Genomic DNA, 21528 nt, shown 5'->3' on the forward strand with positions numbered 1-21528 from the left:
ACTTCATATAAATGGAATCATACAATATGTGGCCTTTTCTGTCTGACTTCCTTACTTAACATGTTTTCTAGGTTTATCCACATTGTAGCATGTGTCAGTACCTCACTACTTTTTATGGCTGAATAATATTCCGTTACATAGACATAAGCACATTTTGTTTATCAGTTCATCACTGATGAAAATTTGAGCTGTTTCTGCCTTTTGGCTATTATGAATGATGCTGCTATGAACATCCGTGCACACATTTTTATTTATTTATGTATTTATTTTTGGCTGCGTTGGGTCTTCGTTGCTGCGTGTGGGCTTCCTCTAGTTGCGGCGAGAGGGGGCTACTCTTTGTTGCGGTGCACGGGCTTCTCATGTTGCAGAGCAAGGGCTCTAGGCCCGCAGGCTTCAGTAGTTGTGGCACACGGGCTTAGTTGCTCCGTGGCATGCGGGAATCTTCCCGGACCAGGGCTCGAACCCATGTCCCCTGCATTGGCAGGCGGATTCTTAATCAATGCGCCACTGGGGAAGTCCCCGTGCACACATTTTTTTATAGACGTACGTTTTCTTTTTTTTAATATAAATTTATTTATTTATTTATTTATTTTTGGCTGCACTGGGTCTTTGTTGCTGCACTCGGGTTTTCTCTAGTTGCGTCGAGCGGGGGCTACTCTTTGTTGCGGTGCGCGGGCTTCTCAATGCGGTAGCTTCTCTTGTTGTGGATCACGGGCTCTAGGCGTGCGGGTTTCAGTACTTGTGGCACATGGGCTCCAGTCGTTGTGGCACGCAGGCTCAGTAGTTGTGGCACACGGGCTTAGCTGCTCCGTGGCATGTGGGATCTTCCTGGACCAGGGCTCAAACCCGTGTCCCCTGCATGGGCAGGCAGATTCTTAACCACTGCACCACCAGGGAAGTCCCTAGACATATGTTTTCAATTCTCTTGGGTAAACATAACAAGGAGTGGAACTGCTGGGTCATATAGTAACTATGTTGACCTTTTTGAGGAAGGACCTGCTCCCTCAAATGAGGGGCTGCATCTTTTTTATTGAAGTATAGTTGATTTACAATGTTGTGTTCATTTCAGGTGTAGAGCAAAATGATTCAGTTATATATATATATATACATTTTTTTCAGATTCTTTTCCATTATAGGTTATTACAAGATATTGAATATAGTTCCCTGGGCTATACAGTAGGTCCTTGTTGTTTATCTATTTTATATATAGTAGTGTGTATCTGTTAATCCCAATCCCCTAATTTATCCCTCACCACCTTTCCCCTTTGGTAACCATGAGTTTGTTTTCTATGCCTGCAAGAGTGTTTCTGTTTTGTAAATAAGTTCATTCGCATTGTTTTTTAGATTCCACATAAAAGTGATATCATATGATATTTGTCTTTCCCTGTCTGACTTACTTCACTTTGATAATCTCTAGGTCCATCCATGTTGCTATAAATGGCATTATTTCATTCTTTTTTACGGCTGAGTAATATCCCATTGTATACATATATACCTCATCTTCTTTATCCATTTATCTGTCAATGGACACTTAGGTTACTTCCATGTCTTGGCTATTGTATTAAATAGTGCTGCTATGAACACTGGGGTGCATGTATCTTTTCAAATTAAGAGTTTTCTCCAGATTCATACCCAGGAGTGGGACTGCTGGATCATACAGTAACCCTTTTTTTGTTTTTTAAGGAGCCTCCATACTGTTTTCCATAGTGGCTCCACCAATTTACATTCCCAAGGCTGCATCGTTTTAAATTCCCACCAATAATGTATGGGGGTTTCAATATTTCCACCAACATTCATTCATCTTTTTGATGACAGTCATCTAATGGGTGTGAAGTGGTATATCATTGTGGTTTTGATTTGCATCTATCTGATGACTAATGATGTTGAGCATCTTTACATGTGCTTATTGGCCATCTGTATATCTTCTTTGGACAAATTATTCAAATTATTTGCCTCTTTTTAATTGGGTTATTTGTCTTTTTAGTGTTGAGTGGTAAGAGTTCTTTATGTATTCTAGATATATGATTTGCAAATATTTTCTCTCACTTGTAAGTTGTCTTTTCACTTTGTTGGTAGTACCCTTTGATGCACGAAAGTCTTTGATTTTGATGAAATCCAATTTACCCATGTTTTCTTTTGTTGTTCAGACTTTTCATGTCATATCTAAGAAACCACTGACTAATCCAATGTCACAAAGATTTACCCCTGTGTTTTCCTATCAAAGTTTTAACTCTTACATTTAGGTCTCTGCTCTATTTAGAGTTAATTTTTGTATGTGGTGTGAGGTAGGGGTGTGACTTCATTCTTTTGCACGTGGATGGATATTTAGTTGTCCCAAGAACATGTGTTGAAAAGACTATTTGTCCTCATTGAATTGTTTTGGCACTCTTGTCAAAATTGGTTAACCATAAATGCAAGGGTTTATTTCTGAATTTCCAGTTCTATTCCATTGATCTGTATGTCTATTCTTATGCCAGTACCACATAGTCTTGATTGCTGTAGCTTTGCAGTTAAGTTTTGAAATCTGGAAGCATGACTCCTCCAACTTCACTCTTCTTCTTTAAGACTGCTTTGGCTATCCTGAGTCTCTCATATTTCCGTATGAATTTTAGGATCAACTCATCAATTCCTACAGAAAAGCCAGCTAGAATTTTGATGGGGATTGAGTTGATCTGTAGATCAATTTGGGGAGTACTGTTATCTTAACAATATTAAGTCTTCTAATCCATAAACACAGGGTGTCTTCCCATTTATTTAGGTCATTTTTAACTTGTTTGAACAATGTTTTGTAGTTTGCAGTGCACATGTCTTACATTTCTTCTGTTAAATTTATTCCTAAGTATTCTATTCATTTTGGTTCTTTATAAGTGGCATTGTTTTCTTAATTTCATTCTGGATTGTTCAATGCTATTATATAGAAATACAACTGATTTTTGTACATTCATCTTGTATCCTATAACCTTGCTGAATTCATTTATTAGCTCTAATAGTTTCCTGTGGATTCCTTAGGATTCTCTATATACAAGATCATGTCTGTCTGCAGGCTACCTCTTTTGATAAGCAAAAAAATGCAGTTTGTGATTTACTTGAGTAGAAATTGATACAACTGGTCTCAAGAAAAATATTTTCACTATCAACAAGCTCTTTTGAGAGAAAAATTCATTCACACTTCATACCAACGTTTGAAAACTCTTTAAAGCAAAATTATCCTTTTGGGCTTGACCAGTAGAATCTTCCAGGTGTGTTTAGCGATAGTAAAAAGTCATTGGCACTTGGCACTGTTTTCAAGGGCCTATCTGAAAAATCCGTTCTATTCGGACAGTTTTCTTAAAGCCCATCCCGGACTTGGAACTCTACTCTCAAAGGTCCTATGAAGGTCTCCCTCCTCCTCCACCGCTGCCCTTCTGTGCTAAGTGGCACCTTCGATGATAAAGTCCTTTATTTAACTTTACCCCAACTTTTTCTAAGAGGGATTTAAAGAGGTCTTTAAAAAGTGCAAATATGCAAAAAGTTTCATAAATGAGGGCCGGGGAAGGGAGGAGGAAATTAGTGTGCTCAGTGGGGCACCTGCAGCAAAGGAAATGCAGCTTCTTGCAGGGAGAAATCAAGTTCAAACCCCCCACTCTACCACCCACCAGCGACACACACACACACGGGCAGATTACTTACCCCATTTTACAGACAAAGCTAATGAAGCTAGGGATGGTTCATGCTAACCTGTGAGTAGGGTGCTGTAACAGGACAGGTGTGCCCATCAGAGCACCACCCCGCCCGCCCCCCCCCCCCCACTGTGCATGCTACGCAGCACCTCTGCCCCCAGGTCTCCGGGTCCCTTCATCCCATGGAAACTAACACAGCTGCTCCCGCTGATCGTGGGAACCAGCTCTGAGCTTTCTGGCAACAAAAGCAGAAAGGGAAATGTGATAAATGTCAGAACTGTTATTAAAAGGAAGACGCTTACAGTTCTCCCGGTGAGGCATTTTTCCCCCTAAAAATAAATATTTTAAAAATCTCTCCCTAGTGGCTCCTTATATGGGGGAAATTAAGCAATACTGATGGATAATAATTATTCTTCAGTAGAAGATTTCAGGGCAATGGAAGCAGGTTCTTTTCATAGTTGTTTCTTTATGTCAACCTTTTACAGAAACTATATAGCATTTAGCCCAAAAAGTGACCGTGGAGGAACAGGCTAACGAGGTCCCAGCACAAAGCTTCTAGAACCTAACTGGATCATCTATGATGTCAGCTTGGAAACCAGCAGCATGCAGGAGGTAACACTGTGCACCTCGTCCCACGAACTTGTTCAGTGTGTCAGAGCCACGGCAGGGTCAGTAGAGACACAAAGAGGGTCTCAGACCCAGAGCCCCATGGCTACAGGAGACAAGGCGGCCTGGGTGCACACGCTAACAGACACACACACACACACACACACACACACACACACACAAACACTGAACTAGCCTTCTGTGTGCAGACAAAGCACTCAAGGGCTGATTGTGTGCGCGATGGGGGCGGGGGAGGGGCGGTCAGGGAATCTGAGTCTGGGATCTATTTCACCTCTTCCAATCACTGGAGAAGGTTTCATGAAAGAGGCAGAATTTCAACCATTAGGTGGGGGAAAACCTCAGCCAGTTTGGAAAGAGAGGAGGCAGGTAAAGAACTTTGAAGTTCACTTTCATAAAAGGCTTTGAAGCTCTCTGCTTGGTTTGAGCAGAGCTCAGCGGGATCTATAACCCAGGGGAAACTCCCCGGTGCATGCTGCTATAATAATCAAGCACCACCAAGCATCTGAAACAGGGGTCTCCAAACTTCGAGTGAAACACACATACAGCAGACTTTTTAAATGAAAATATTATATGTAACGCCAATACAAAAAAAAAAAAAACTTTAAAGCTAATAGCAGAGCTGCGCTAGTGCAAACAGGGACCAGCAGAGACCACCCACCAGGGCACTGGTCCACACTCTCCACAACTCCCGGCAGAGACTTCCCGGGAACACCTGGGGGCCCAACAAGGCAGAGTTTGAGAACCACTGGTCTCTGGCTTAAGGGACTCCCCAAAAGTCTGCTCTAGAGTGGTGGTCCCCACACGTTTAAGAGTAAACCTTCATAATCCTTCTATTTATTTTAAAAATATATATAGATGCACTATGCGCCATTATATTGTACACATTATAAAATATATAAAAACAAAAAATTTTAAGTAGAAGATAAAACAAAAGAAAAAATATTTTTAAATATTTTACTAAAGATACAAAAATCTTTCTGGCTCTCATTAGTGAAAGCAATGAGACTGAAAATACTGTATTATGTAGTAAATCTTTTGTTTTACATTTGGGAACAAAACTGATTCTAAATGATTTGTTTTGATACTTGTTTAATGGCTGTAACAGGTGAAAAAGACACCTCACAAAGTTACACTGATCCAAGGGCTGTGTCATCAGCTGCACTTATTAAATCACCCTATGACAAATTTTTTAAAATTTCTTCTGATTATGGAAAGGTCTTTGCTGAAATTCAGCTGATAAATTCCCATCTTCCCCAACATCAAACACTTGCTCGTAAAGACTAATAAGAACGTGTACTTTTCTATCTTAACAAAGGGGTTTTAAAACACCCATTGAAGGTGAGTTCGTTTCCCGCTCTTTGTTAGGTATCACCTTTCCTCTGAAGGACCAAGTAATGTACTCACGGGCCATCACAGAAAAGAGTCAGCAAATTTGAGACACTTTTATTCTAGTGAAAGAAAAATGTGTGCTTTTGCACGAAGTAGCCCGTATAACTCTCTGTGGTTCAGAAGATTTTCCTGATCATTTCTCATCTCACCACAAGTATTATAAAGATTCTACTACTTGAGAGACTTGCTTTATCGAGGTAACTGCACTGATGGTTACCTGGCGTGTAGTCGCGCCCTGTAGGACATGAACCACCTGGGCGATGCTGGCTGCTGCTCGTCACCAACAGCTGATGCTGCAGACTCCCAAGCACCCAAACAGTGCACTCAGCAATTCCGACGGCGGCAAGCTACTGTGCACTGAGGCAAACTCACGGGAGCCCCGCAGAACGTCCTGCATTAGGGAGACACACAGCCAAACGCCACCACGTGAAATGGCAGCTCAGGCGGCTCCGCTCCAGTACTGGACAGCTCTGCACGCCTGTCGAGGACAGTGCATCTCTGCAAAGCGGTGACGAACGCCGAGGACGTGGAAAAGGAAATGCCGTGGTATTTTGAGAAGCTGGGCAGGTGCCCATCGGGTACCCACCTCCCACAGCACAGACTTGGGGATGTTTAAGAATGAAATACAAATATTCAGTCTTTCAATGTATACTGCTACTTTTTCGAACAGCTGCTAGGTTGTTAGGACAAAAATGCTTATTGAGTTGTTTGGACCTGACTACTTAAAAAATGGACTGTTAGGTGTCGCTAGGGGAATGAGGAGAAAGTCGCTGAGCCCCTCAGGGCCGCGGGAGGCGGCTGTCCGACGGTGATGGGGGTGGAGTGGGGGAAAAGTAGGCCTGGGGCCAGGAGAGCCGGACCCCAGCTCCAACTCTGCCATCAACGCCCGAACGCTCTTCAAACTGCCGTCAGCAAATCACACGGGATGGGACAGTGTGCTCTCAGCTCCGAGGCCCTGCAAGGCTGCCTGTCCTAAAGGCTGTGCTCTCTCCTCCAGGCGGGACACGCCCACCCGATCCTGGAGAAACCCACAGCTCTCCCAGTTAAGGCCACGTGCCGTGCCAGGTGCCGAATCGTCAACTGAGGCTCAAAAGGCCAACGCTGAGGTGGCTGTCCCATCTGACCAAACAGGCAGGGTTAATTTATGCCCAAACCTCCACTTCAGAATCCACAGAGACAACAGTGAGTATCCGTCATGCAAGTGGCCATTCGATGTCACTTTCGTATTTTTTGTAATACCCGATCTTTGTGCCTTGTTTACAATACCATACTGTCTCTGAGAAGTATTCTGGTTACTAAATATTTGGTTAAATGCTCCAGAGCAACCATGTGGGAATCTTCGGGAAACTGAAGAGTCCCTCCCAAGAGGAAAGTTGGTAAGTGTCAAATAACAATTTGTTTAAAGAACATTATGCTTATGCAAACAGGAGATCTCCTGGACAGTCACCGACTCAGCCGTTTCAAGTGCCTTTTCAGCACCGTCCAGGGCACCAAGGGGTCCAGTCTTCCCCAGGGAGGATTCTGCTCTCCATTTCTTTCTACTAAGTGAGAACGGACACATAAATCCTAAGTCCAACAGGAAGAAACCATGGAGTCTCTTGCTACGGTAACAAAACCAGGAATAGGAAACTTCCCGTTTCCCATTAATTTTCCCCAGCTGACCTAATAAAAATCAGTTGATTCACTCATCCGCCCAATATTCTTACTTTCTGGGTGATTATTCTCCACAGGGTTCAAGTTCAAAGTGGCATTTTATTTTGGAAACAAGCGGTATATATGAGGCTGTAATAATAGCACAAGCTGATTAAATCTAAACTTGGAACAAAACAAAAAACTGCCCTTATTACTGATCAAAAAAGCAGATACACAAGAAATGCTGAACGTTGACAAAAACAAGCATAGATATTAACAGAAAAGTGGCATAAAGACTATTGTAAATTATCCTGAAAGGATTGTTAAGTAACATTTTCCATAAAAACAATTCAGTAGGGAGTGAGAGGGAACCCTGGTTTAATAAGAACATATTTTCTCTCAAAGCATGAAACATGTTTAAAAAGACATGAATGAGGGGATGGAAGGGGCAGCCATCAGGCCAGTGGGAGGCCAGGGAGAGTGGAGGAGGGTCTCTAGGGAATTAGATTCCAGAGACCCCGAGGGGCAGGAGGAGGGCAGCAGCAGTATTTCAGTGGCTATTATATTAATTAGAAATATATGAAACTTGACACAGCAAGAGTGCAGTGCATGAAATCCATGGCAAAACACTGTTAATTTCCTCCACAACGGGTACCATGAACTCAGGGACCCTCTTGTCTCTGTCCCCTCCCGAGAGCTAAGGGGCGCAGTTCTTAATCAGCACGTGTGCTGGCCCAGTGTCCAAGCATCAGCGTGAACCTCAGAGGAACACAGACCTGCAGGCGGAAACAGGGCAGCCAGCCGTCCTCCTCCTGCAAGGAGGGGACGCAGGGGGCTTCAGATGTCTGGCAAGAGAACCTTTGCAGAACAGACCCAGATACACTGCAGTTCCCCAAAAGGCGAGCTTCTGTTTTATCTTAGAACTTAGGCAGGATGGGTAAGGCCGAGGGAAATCCTTTATGACAGTAGGACACACCGGTCCACCAGTGTCGGCTGGCCACAGTGGGCTTTTAAGTGGTCAAGCATGAGCCACCAGGCAGCTTTAAGCCAATGTCTGTCCTGAAGGGATGGAGAAGACGAGAAGACCTACTAAGATAATTCCATCAATCAGTTCATCTGTGGGAATGTGCAAAAGAACACTGATTCACCAGCGTACAGTTTCTCCACAGGATTTTATTTCTTGCCATGGCTGTCCTCCCCGACCTCCGAGCCAGCATCGTGGACACGTGCCCGTCCCATCCCACCCCTCTCCCCAGCCCACCCCCCCCACACACATACACACCACGCCTGCTCTCCAGACACACCGCCCTAACTCCCTGTTCCCAGGTCCACGGCACACAAACGCTGTCAGACAGAGCTGCTGTTTAGGCACATGCCCTATGTTTTCAATGAAATTACTAGGAGTAGTCGTTTCTAACAGTATTTGATAACCACCTATATGACACATGCTACTTCGCTTCAATTAACTACTCTGGAATCCATCGGTTTAGAGAAAACTTCAAAACAAATTAGGTTTTTCACTAGTAACAAGCAGCAGCATTAAAATTTAGGGGCAACTGGATGCACAAACGCAGAGGCTGGCTATGATCTTTCTTGAGGGAGATATTGAAGACTGGCTGAACGGCTTTCTGAGTAGAAAAACAAGACCTGTAAAAGCGAAGGAAGTGGAGTTGATGATATAAACGCTCTTTCACCCTGTATACGCAAACGTCACATAAAAACTTACTTGCCAATATTTTCAGGCAGAGACTGCAGTGAGATGTCATTTACAGAAAGACATGTCAAATTCTGCAATTCGGGAAAGCTTTCTGGCAATCTAAAACAAAAAAAAATGTTGTTATAGTTGAAAAAGAGAAGTGCATATATGGTGTATACTAACATAAATATAAAGAATTCTTCTGTACGCTGACTGAAATAACCTCCTAAAATTACATTATATATGGCACATTTGTCTTGTCTTTCTATTTATAAGGAAAAAAAGTAAGGACTTGGTCTACCTAGCAGTACAGGGGTATGATAAATACTTGTTGACAGGGCGATCCAGAAATAATTAGAGAGGAAAGATATTCAAGCTGTAAGAATAAAGGAGAAACAATGTTGTGAGCCTACTGAGTGTATGGCTATGAAAGAAAATGATAAATAGTTCCTGCAGCTGAAAGTGCCTAAGAGTGAAAATACTTTATTAACAGAAAATAGAAATTTTAGTCCACAATATTATAATAAAACACAAGACAGTTGCTTGATTTTTTTTTTTTTTCCTGTAGCTTATAATACCCAGAGCAAAGCTACGGATTACTTACAATTGATCAGCTGACAGCCAGTTGCTACTTTCTTAATATTTTTCTTTTGATTTGATTTAATATGCCAATCATGTGAGATGATTATATGTTTCACAATGTTCTACACAAAGAGAAATTCTGTATACTTCCCTTAGACGACTGAAGAGGGAGGATTCAAAATAAAAGTATTATTTAAATACCTGCAAAGAAAGTTTACTTTCAATATTTCTATGGTTACTAGTATTTGGAGAGGAAAAAAACACAAACTGAAAGCAAAAACAAATCTCATTGCATCTAAAATGCTGAAGGTCCTTATACATAAATCTGCTAAGATGGAGAAAAGAACACATAACATATTTTTGCAGGGGGTGGTGAGGACTTCTTGCCTTAGTGATAGTCTCTAGATTAGAATCTTTCATTTCTTTCCTCTTTCTAGGTTCCTTTTTTAAAAAACAATTCCTATGCTGTTTGACATCTAATACAGGTAATTCCAAACTTCAAAACCAAATCCAGGCCCCGAAAGACGAGAGTATTAACTAGGATTTTCATAATCGATGAAATACATTCTCAGGAATGGTTTTTACGAAGTTGCAACCTCTTCCATAGTGTAATAGAGCTAAGATTTTTTAAATTTATATTTCAAAAGATGCAACTTAACTGTTCTGAGTGTTTACCAGAAACTATATATAATTTTAAAACTAGCTAAAATGATCGTAAATATAAGGAAATTGTATCTTTAAATGGCTGATTTGCTTTTTCCACTGGCTCTTAACATTAAGAGCCAAACTAGTGATGTGACCCGATGAGGAAGGCCAGACTTAAGGTCGGGAGAGAGGAAAGCTAGTCTGAGTTGCTGCTCAGAGGCTGCATGATCTTGAAAGGTCATTTCACCTCTTGGAGCCTCAGTTTCTTCAGCCAAAAAATCACTAGGCCACGCTGAATAATTTTTAAGGTCCCTTCAACTCACAGACATCGTCTGAATTCTTAGAAGAGCACACCTGCCAGATTAAAACGGCTTTCCTTTAAGAAACCTGCCAAAAACGAGTCCAGGGTGAAAGCTGAGTAAGGCCTCATACGATGCAGTGTGTTCTGGTCGAGAGAGTTTTGAAATGATGATAAAGTCACATATCAGCAGACATTAGGGGGAAAACACTAAAGAAGTAGACAAGGGGGTTAAGCAACCGAAGAGTTAACAAAAAAACTCCAGAGCAGCATAATATTTCCCAGCTGCCCAACCCTACGAGCTGCCTTGAGCACAAATAGCTCAGCTCAGTTCAACAAACACTGAGGGCTCACTCCATTCCAGAAAGTACAGTAGGGCTGCAGATAGAACCGTAAATGACAGAGGCATACATCTCGTTGGGGGGCCTTGGTCAAAGTGACCATTTACGTGTAGGTTTCGAGTGTTATGAGAAAAGTACGCAGAGAGCATTACGGGGCCCAGAGGAGGGGCCGCGGGGAGTCATCAGGAAAGGCCCCCTGAAGAAATGTGATGCTCAGGCTGCATCTTAAAGGAGAGCGAAAGGGTTGGCACAGTCAAAACAGAGGGGGAGTGAAATCAGAGACCTGGAGCCCTTTATTACAGAGGACGCAACATCAGACAAGGCAATTGAGGGCCATGCAGGTGGAAAGGCCGGCCAAGGTCAGACAGAGGGCGGGGGGAAGGCTGCACAGCACACCAGGAGCTCCCACTTGATCTTACAGGGATGGGGAGCTACAGAAAGGTTTGAGAAAGAGGGACAACCGTATGGATGATGGTTAAGAAAGAGGACGAGATGTGACAACGGTGGTGAGTTAGAAAGCTATCAGGCTAGAGCTTACTAGAGTACTATTTTTCATAAAAATAAACATTACTAGTAACATAATAACTAAAATTCAAAAGACAAGAACCAGAATTGTTTTTAAGACATACTTATACCTCTTAAAAATAAGCAGATGTGGGAAAAACAAAACGAAATAGGGCATTCCCCAGCACTCCATACCCAAGAAGATCCAAGCAATTTTGAGACAGATGAGATGAATCCCAAATTTTAGCTCAATCTCAATTTTTCTAGACACTTTAAAAAAAAAAAAAAAAAAGGAATGGAAAGGAAAGGAAGAGTACTTTCCTTTCTTCGAGGTTGCTTAAAGAGTCTTGAGAAATTTTATAAATGGGCCCACCTGGCCCAGAGAGACAGCTAGAATGGACTCTGGAGGGCTGTCCCTGCATTGCTGTTTGGGCATCAACTCGGTTACCCTGGCAACGCAGGCGCCTGGAATCCACTGGTCAGTGGGCTCATGACTGAGCCAGGAGCCACAGGAGGGGCTCCCGACGTCCCCGTGTTCAAAAAGGGTACCCTTAGTACTATGGACAGAAAAGCAAGCAGAAAGGTTACCTAGTCAGTGGGTTTCCGCTGAAGTCAGCGATCTGTAGTGCTTTACAGAATGAGATGCTCTCTGGAATTTCAGGAATATCTGCAGAAGGAAAGAAAATGTCTATCACTGACCACCACTGTTAACAGTTTTCATCATCCTCAAGCAAGGGAATATCTACAAAGTACTAACTCTGCTCAAACATGGCATGGATTCCTAAAGTACTTTTCTACATTTATTTTACATTTGCTTTCCTAATATAAGATATATTCTAAACAGAAGCACGTTCAAGAAAAACACAAAAAACAACCACCCCACCAAGTCCCATCACCTCACCAAAAGTCACTGAGGGCGTTCGGTTGTAATTCCCTCTAGGCTTTATTTCCCCTATGTTTTCATATGGTTATATCAGTACAAAGTATTCTAAAGTATGCATTTTAAAATTATGGAATTTCTTCTGATTATAAGCATAATTTGGAAAATACAGAAAACTCCAGTGAAGAATAAAAAACCACCAACATTCCCATCACCCAGAGAAAATATTTTATTCTGATGTATGTTTTTAATTGTCAGACACACATACAGAGTGTGTGTATAAACAGATCATATTTCAAAATACTAGGTTCATGCTTTACTTTATGTTGTTTTGCAAACTTTTTCCCCTGTCATTATTTTTCCAAATAGTTTCCCATTCTTAGTGGCAGAAAAGCCCACTGCACACATTTTCATACCTCATGTAACCAATCCCCAGTTGTTGGACATTTAGGTTGTTTCCAAGTTCCTAACGTTATAATTACATTTATGTCCATTTCTGGTTATTTCCTTAGGCTAAGCTCCCAGAGCGTAATCACTGTGTCAAAGGCGCTAACACCTCTGCAGCACTTGACAAATACTGCTAAGTTGCCTTCGAGGGGGCAAGGTACACCTTTATACTTCCCCCACCCGATTCAACATCTTTCCCTTCTTCCTTTCTCTCTCTTACATTTGAAAAACTGCCCATGTTATTGGTAAAACAGTCTGGCAACATTTTCTTTTATATTCCTTTGATTACTAATGAGGCTGAATATTTTTCCCCATGTTTACCTGCCACTAAACATTGCGATTCTTGAAATGACCAAAAATGCTATTTTAAATTCCTCCTTCTCTTGGTTTAAACCCTGAGGTTACAGCTTTCAGGGCTGGAAAAGGTTAGTTCATAGCATTTAATTTCAAGAATACATTTAGTTTGGACATACTAATGTTAAGAAGGACTAAAATAGAAAAGGCTCTCTTGACCCCATTCCGTTTCTTCCACCAGCTCGACAAAGGCAAGCAGAGCCAAAACATACCTAATATTTCTAAATTGGGGGTGAAAAGGAGATGGGAGAAATAAAGGGAAAAATGGATGCCCTGTTCCAACACCACAAAATAATCAGAAGCTACATAAAAGCTCTAAGTACAAATTTAAAAGCTGCAAATATTTAAATTTGTGGTAACATTTGCCTCACACAATTCTCTGCCTTGCATGGTCATATAAGGTAGTGAAGAATACATACTATTCATGATCCTAGTTTCATAAATATGATAGCAGTATATATATATACACGCACACACACATACACACACACATACATACATATATACACACAATACATACATATGTACACATACATGTGTGCGTGTATGTGTGTACATACATGTGTGTGTATATGTACACATACACACATACATACACACATATATACACACACGATATATATATATATATATATATATATGGCTTATCCACATTAAGAATAAACAAACTAGCGAATATAACAAAAAAGAGGCGGACTCACAGATACAGAGAACAAGCTAGTGGTCACCAGTTGGGTGGGGGGAAGTATAGAGGGAGGGGAGCAGGAGGTACAAACTATTAGGTATAAAATAAGCTACAAGGATATATTGTACAACACAGGGAATATAGCCAATATTTTATAATAACTATCAGTGGAGCATAAGCTTTAAAAACTGTCAATAACTATATTTGTACACCTATAACTTATACGGTATTGTACATCAACTAGACTTCAATTTTAAAAAAAAGGAAAAGACCAAAAAAAAAAAGAAGGAACGAACAATGGTACATCCATCCATCATTACAGGACCAGCACGGCTATCCAGGGTGTGAGGCCTGCCCAGGTAAAAGGTGCTGGTCAGCCCTGCCCTCCTGACTGTCCCTCCTCAGCCACCACTTCAGGTCCTAGTGAGCGGTTTTTATAAGGCTGAAAAAAGAGGTGCAAGGGCTGCACCCGTCACCTCACAAGTGCTAGGGAAGATCAAGCTGACACCCACACACACACTGTACAGCAGCTTTCTGCTTGATCTGAGGAAAAGATCAAGGAAACAGAGAAAGAGGAAAGGCACGTCAATTTGGTAGAAGTCTTTAATATTTCTCAGAGCATCACAAACATCCCTGAAGCTCAGGAAGATGGGCCTACCAAGGAACACATGAACTCTGGTCGGGGCTGGTCTGGAGTCAGGGTATCTGAGGGTAACAACAGCAACTGCCAGAGAACACAGCTGGACCCAGTCCAGACAGAGCTGCCTTGTAGGAAGACATTCCATCCCTAGGCAAACCTGCTTGTACACAAGATCAGCAACCAGAACATAGGTCTCAACTCCAAAGACCATTTCTTTCTACCATATGCATGTTGCTAATTTAACTGAAAAGAAGGTATTTGCCTGTAAAAATAAGAGCTTTAGACAAGGAAGGCAACAGTGTGGCTAGAACAGTCCTGCTTACTGGTTTGCTTTAAATTACTAAAAATATCAGAGCAGAAAACTAAGGAAGGGAACGTCTGTTCCTTCTTAAACACTTAGCTAAAATATCACACCCTCAGGGACACCTCCTTTGGGCCCCAAGATTCGGCTGGATCCCCCTGCTCTCAGGTTCCTGAAATCTGTTACAGTTTTAATTAAATAATTGTTTGGTGATGGTCAATCTCCCTTATTAAACTCTAGGCTCACTGGGAAGAAAGACCATGTGGGCCTTGTCTGTTGCTGTTTCCCCAAAGCTGACATAGTACAGTCGGCCTACAGGTTCCACATCTGGGAATTCAACCAACTGCGGATCAAAATATTAAAAAAATATTCCAGAAATGTCCAAAGAAAGCAAAACTTCAATTTGCCTCATCGGGCAGCTATTTACATAGTATTTAAACTGTATTTACAACTATTTACATTGTAATAGGTATTATAAGTAATCCAGAGATGATTTAAAGTATATGGGAAGATACGCAAAGTTATATGCAAATACTATGCCATTTTATAGAAGGGATTTGAGCATCCTCGGATTTTGGTATTTTGTCCTCCACGGAGGCCGAGGGGTGACTGTACTAAGCTTAAACAGCCCATGGGCACCGAATGAATAACTGAGAAACTCACATTGCTAAATCTCTGCAAAGACAGTTGCTCTCTAATCTGAGTCATGAAATATCCCCTGTAGGGTGGGTATTACTCTCTGTTTTACTAGTAAGAAAACTGCTTGGTCCCAGATCTCTTACAAGAGATAGTATAAAGCCTGCAGGTTATTCCCAGCTGAAATCCCCTTTAACTGTCTTCTAAGTGTTTTGCTCTGGACAAACGTGAGGGTTAAGACTAAACATATGAAAAACTATAGACAAAAGCCACTTCTCAATGAGGCCAAGGCTGACCACCGACCTTTTCCGCATTTATGAGGTCTGCACCCTCGGACAAACTATTTAACCTACCTGTGCCTAATTTCCTTATCTGTAAAATGGGTCATCAACAGATATTTTCAAATAATGCCAGTATATCATGCCTTAAGTGCTGCAGAAGTTCAGAGAAGGGAGAAAATGAAACAAAGAAGGACACAACGCTTTGAACCAAATAAATAAGAGTAGAGGAGCAGCACAGGCAGGAATGTGACACTGGATGCAAAGTGGGGAGAGGGTAGGCCCTGGGCACAGTTTGCCTGAACTTCAGGATATCAGTTTGGGGGTATCTGGAGAGAAGGCCAGAGAGATCTCTTGACAGAAGGTTACCAATGCCAGGCTGAGCTGTTTACAATTAATTTGCCAGACGAGGAGTTTCCTCTTCTCTGAAAGAGGGATAATCACAGCTCCAGCTTAGGGTTGCACAAGAATAAAGGAGAGTCACACAAATAAAAGCACATGGTACACTCTACGGGACCTCTTTTTTATACTGGGTGGGGGATCAGTAGAGAGGACCACTATTTTCCATTCAAAGCCAGATAATTTTTTGATTGAAATATAACTGACTTACAATGTTGTATTAATTACTGCTGTACAGCAAAGTGACTCAGCTATACATATATATATATATTCTTTTTTTATATTCTTTTCCATTATGGTTTATCACAGGATATTGAATATAGTTCCCTGTGCTCTACAGTAGGACCTTGTTGTTTATCCATCCTATGTATAAAAGCTTACATCTGCTAACCCCAGCCTCCCATTCCATCCCTCCCCCAACCCCCTGCCCCTTGGCAACCACCAGTCTGTTCTCTATGTCTGTGATTCTGTTTCTGTTTCATAGATATGTTCATTTGTGTCATATTTTAGATTCCACGTATAAGTGATATCATATGATATTTGTCTTTCTCTGTCTGACTTACTGCACCCTAGTATGATAATCTCTAGGTCCATCCATGTTGCTGCAAATGAATGCTGAATAATTTGAAGAAGAGTGGCGTTATTAATAGAGATGAGAAGCCTGAGAGGGCTTTTGCTTCTATCTGAGAAGGAATAAAACCCTGAATGAACATCTATTTACATACAAATATTAGATATAACTCATGAGGTTTTTCCTCTCATTAAAGAAGGTACCCCCAAACTTATAACTGCCAACATTCAGCTTAGTTCAAGCTTCTATATAAGGTGAAACAAAAAAAAAATCTTTACTCATACTTTTCATGTATTTAAACTGGCTTTGTCTTATATACATCCAAGAATAAAAGCATAAAATTTGATATTTACGAAATGTCTGAAAGTGATTGTAAAATTAAGTAATCTCTTCCCTACAATTTTCATAACATAACCTTCAGTTCAGACCCACTCTAAACTACCATCATTTCTGAATCAGAACTGCTTTGAGTTAGTGAGATGTGGTTGTACTTAAAAACTAAAAATACTGAATCTGTTGTTTACCAATACAACCATTACTACCACCTGTATACAGGCGACTGATAATCAGTCCTAAACTCTGCAGTGCCAAAAATCTTCACCACCACCAAGCAGACAACCATCCTGGCACCATGAGCCCAAGGGCTTCTGAGAGAGAATACACTTTTCACCGCAGATACTGTCATTTAGAAAGTGATTTAGAAGGACAGTTCTTGCCCTTCCTGGCCCTCCTGCTATTTTCTCAGCATCCATTTTTAACACATCAGGCTGGGGTTCCACCTTCCCCAGCCCCCTAACTCACAGAAGTAATACAGAGCCTTAGCCTGAAATCCTCTATAAGGAATCAGATGCCCAGAAGCCTCAAGGTGGACCACGCTCTTTCCTGAAAAGCTATCACCATCTCAGGGCCCCCCTTGGGATAGACACAGGCTGGACTGTGTGACCTTCCTTCTGACTCCTTCTAAGGAGTTTAGAACCTTCCAGGGCATTTCCTGTCACAGAGAACGGTGCACAAACGGCCTGTCCAGTCCATGATCGCAGCCCCCGTGCGCAGCAGAATAAGTTCTTTCTGAATAACTGAATTACTCACTGGCATTTCTTCTGGTTCTATATAAACAGCATCTCTTCTCCTGGGTTCAAGACCTATCTGATGTCCGCAGTCTGATGTACTGTCTGATGTTACAGTACGAGGCTCTCTCCACCAAGAGACCATGAAATGCGAAGCAGAACGAAAGTCTGCAGGCCCGCAGCAGGCGTGCAACACTACTGAATTACCAACTGCGCTGGGCCTGGGGTCCGGAGACAGACTCCAGGCCCTGCACACGGGGATGACTACATTGCCGGGCGCCCCTGCTCTTCGCAAAGGGCTGCTGGCCTTCTCTGCCGCGTCCACCACCCCAGGCTACTGAGAGGTACGATGAGATGATGTACAGGGTAACGTGGTAAAGTACACAAATGTAAAGGACTAGGCGGGGGGAGGTGTTCCCCCCCGAGGGGCACAGGCTGGCTTTGTCACTTTTTCTATCAACGTGTGGGGTCTGGGGCACATGGTCCCCCCCTCCTCTCACCCCGACACACTCAGACCAGAGGGGAAACTGTCCTCAAGACCTCTGTCAGCACAGAGGGAACTGAGTCTTTACCTGAGCATTTTGTTATCAGTATCCCATCTCAGAGAAATGTGCAGCTGCACGAGCCATCAGGAGCTGAGGGCAGTACCTCAACGCATCACTGATACTAAACCACATCAGAAACAAACAAAAAATAAGACAGCACAAGCAAACAGCGCCATGGCAACGACAGCCACCCCTGAACTGCCCTCAGAGATCCAGGGGCAGAGGTGACCCAACAGCAACCTGGCCGTCCCAGAGGCACCCGGGTACTAGACTCTAACCTCCCCTGACCTCTGCGGTGACATTCAACAAGCCACCTCGAGACTTGTCCTGGGAATAAATGTGCATCAGGGCCCACCAGCCAGTGCTGGTCGCCATGGAGACGTGCGCACACACACCTCCCTTCAACCACATGTACACCTATACTTTTTAGCACAATACCTCTACTTTAGAGGAAGATTTGAAATTGCTCCCCACTGTCTGGAGCTCAGAGAAGCCCCCTTTGGAATCGGTCACCTGGCAGTTGTTGTCACCGCCACCCTGGACACAAGTAGCAGGTCTCAGGCACTGAGAGGACAGCAGGGGACAGACTCAAGGTCAGGAAGTGACAGGTACAGGTCTGAAAGAGGAACTCCTCCGAGCCCTGTTACACCACTTGACTGTGTGGCCCCAGATAAGAAGAGACGCCTTTCTGAGGGTCTTCATGCATCACCTAATCCCAAAAACAAACAGTGGGATGGATGGTGGTTGCCCCGCAAGCAGATGCAGAAGCAGGCCTGGAAACATTAACTGAACAGCCCAAGGTCACTGTGCTCACGTGTGGAGGAGCAGAGCTTTGAAATTCGGGTCCATCTGCTTCACGGCGAGGAAGAGGACAGTCAGATTCCATCGGCTCCAAACGTGCTGGAGAAAGAGATGCTGGAGGAAATGCACCTGGGGAGACAGACGAGGTGGGAACACAGGCCCGCGGTTCCGAGAGAGGCCTGGGCAGTCATCTCACCCAGAGACAGGGTGGGTGAACTCTGTTGTGAGGGCCCCCGACAGGCAGCTGGAGGCAGAGCCAAGAGGTCGAGGGAGCAAAGGGGTCCCCGAGAGGGTGGGTCTACGGGGCGGCCAGCAGGTAGGGGACGTGGGCTGAGCCTTAGGGGTCTGCTGCCACGTTCCAGAGGCGCCAACAGAGAGAGTGGTTTGAGGGGAATCAAACCGCAAAGGTGGAGAAGCCAGGTCGCCCGCCAGTTCCTGCGGACTGAGAGGAGCGGAGGGCACACGGCAGCTGCCCGACTCCAGTCTCAGACACGGGGCTCCTGGCCAGCAAAATCGGGAAACGGGGAGACGGTGACACGACTTTCTGACCATGAAGCCAGATGTGTGTATTTACAAGGGTCACTGTCCTCTGGGCTCTGTTTAATCAGAGATTATAGCCTGACTGGGGCCTCGAAATCTCCTGGCTTTTTACTCAATGACAATGAGTTCTTCTTATCAAAATAAAGACTTAGCAATCCTGTGTCACAATCCCTCTAAAATAAATCCTGCTGCTCCATTAAATCTGAAAGTCTGCGAGCCTGGAGCCTTTGGAGTGTGCCGTCAGAAAGCCTGGCGATTCAGGGGAAAGAGGAGGGAGGGGCTTATGGCTTGAGGAGAAAACCAAGGTCAAGGGGAAAGTTCACTGTAGCGAGTTTGGGTCTGATCTTTTTGTCTGGGACATCTGCGGGGTGGGCGGGGAGGCAGACAGAAGTAGGATGAAGGAGCGTGGATGCTCATGGCCGTCTTTGCTCAGAAGGCAGCACGGAGGGGACGCAGGGCCGAGGGGAGGCTGAGGGCGGAGGCTTCAGAACGCCGTCCCTGTCCACATCCACAGGGAAAGACGGAAGGGGCACCTGGAGGCGCGGGTGCAGACGAGGGAGAAGCCCACAGGCTGGGAGATGCCCCTTCCCACAGCAGAGGCAAGTGACAAAACCCCCAACATGAAACATCCTCAGCAAACAATGGACCCCGCATCCACGAGGCGATGCAGCCTGCAGTGGGCAAGGAAGACGGGAGGGTCACCCTGGCATGGAGAGGGGGATCCCGTCACGTATAAACACCATGAATGCAGGCCTGGCCAAAGACAGGATTCAAACACGACAAGGACTAAACAACCAGCCGTGAACAGAATGAGCGCGTGAAAAGAGATGCTGCCGGGCCGTGGTGAAATACTGAATGCTGTGACTTCAGGCTCGCTCTGTACATCATGCTGCTTCATTGAGGACTATTTACTGCTCAGGTAAAACAGGGCCCTGTGTGCCAAATGGGCTGGCTGACTGCCGGCTGCCTGATACCGTCCTGCTTAAAAATACCTGGGATTGTCAAGAAAGGCTCAGTATGAACGCGTGATCCCAGTCTGCATTTGCTGCCCCAACTGTTCCTCAGGGTGTGCAGGGAAAAAAATAATAATGTGAAGTGGACATTTTTTGTTTTCAAAGGCACCATCTCATTTATCACATTATTCCAACACCCAGGGACTCGCCCAGGAGGCAGCCGGCCTTTGTAGACAAAAGACGTGATTCCTGCCCCGGCAGCTTTTCCAGCGTCTGGAAGGAAAAATGGGAACACACAGTGCAGGGCAGAAAGGCTGGCATGGCCTCTGAGTGGTGCATGGGGAAGGTGGGACACCGGCCCTTTGTCAAAGTCTTATTTTGAGTCTTGGTAACTTGTGCTGGGAAAAAATTTTCCCAGCCCAGAGGGTTTTCACCTAATTCCAGCCACAAGTACAAAAATAACCTTTACGCCTCAGCTTTTCCTCCCCAGCAGAGTTGGCTCAATAAACACAAATATGCCCCGAGATATAAGATCTCCTGTTTTGGAAAAAAAAAAAAAAAAATTCACCAGAAAGAAAGAATTACAGAAAAGTAAATGTTAGGTTTCATACAGAATGAGAAGGGGGGGTGGAGGGAATGTGGACAGTTTGGCATTCTTTCTACTTGCCCTCCTCCCAAAATAAAATATATAGGATTTTGAAATGTCTACTTAAACCTCAAGATAACAGCAACTAAATATCGAAACCAAAAAACAGTATTTGTATTCATCAGCTATTTTAACAGTCACTCAAAATTACCGCTCATTTTAATTACTCCCATTTAATATGGACAAAATCACAACTCCTGGTATTTATGCACAAAAATTCTCTAGGGAAATGAGGTCTTCCAATGGATCCAGGATGCTGTGATCCAGAAATGAAGGCTTCTGCTCTCCCCCAAGCTCCTCCATCTTCTGAGACCACAGACCCTTTCCCTCCCCTGAACTGCAGATAAGCACCTGGGGTCAGGGTCCCCCTGCATGTGGATTCTGTGGGTCTGGCCCCGTGCTGCTCGTGACA

General features: G+C 43.6%; 1 protein-coding gene across 1 annotated transcript in view; it reads right to left on the reverse strand.

Moving 5' to 3' along the window:
• Positions 1-21528, reverse strand: part of LRRC1 (leucine rich repeat containing 1) — a 125950-nt gene that overhangs the window by 41690 nt on the left and 62732 nt on the right. Inside the window, exons 3-4 of the mRNA XM_068558983.1 lie at positions 11962-12040; positions 9034-9123 (exon numbers count right to left, since the gene is read on the reverse strand). Of these exons, the coding sequence (XP_068415084.1) occupies positions 9034-9123; positions 11962-12040 (169 nt within the window). The remainder of the gene's footprint in view (positions 1-9033; positions 9124-11961; positions 12041-21528) is intronic.

This window comes from Eschrichtius robustus, chromosome 12 (genome assembly GCF_028021215.1).
Source record: "Eschrichtius robustus isolate mEscRob2 chromosome 12, mEscRob2.pri, whole genome shotgun sequence".
NCBI classification, from domain to species: Eukaryota; Metazoa; Chordata; class Mammalia; order Artiodactyla; family Eschrichtiidae; genus Eschrichtius; species Eschrichtius robustus.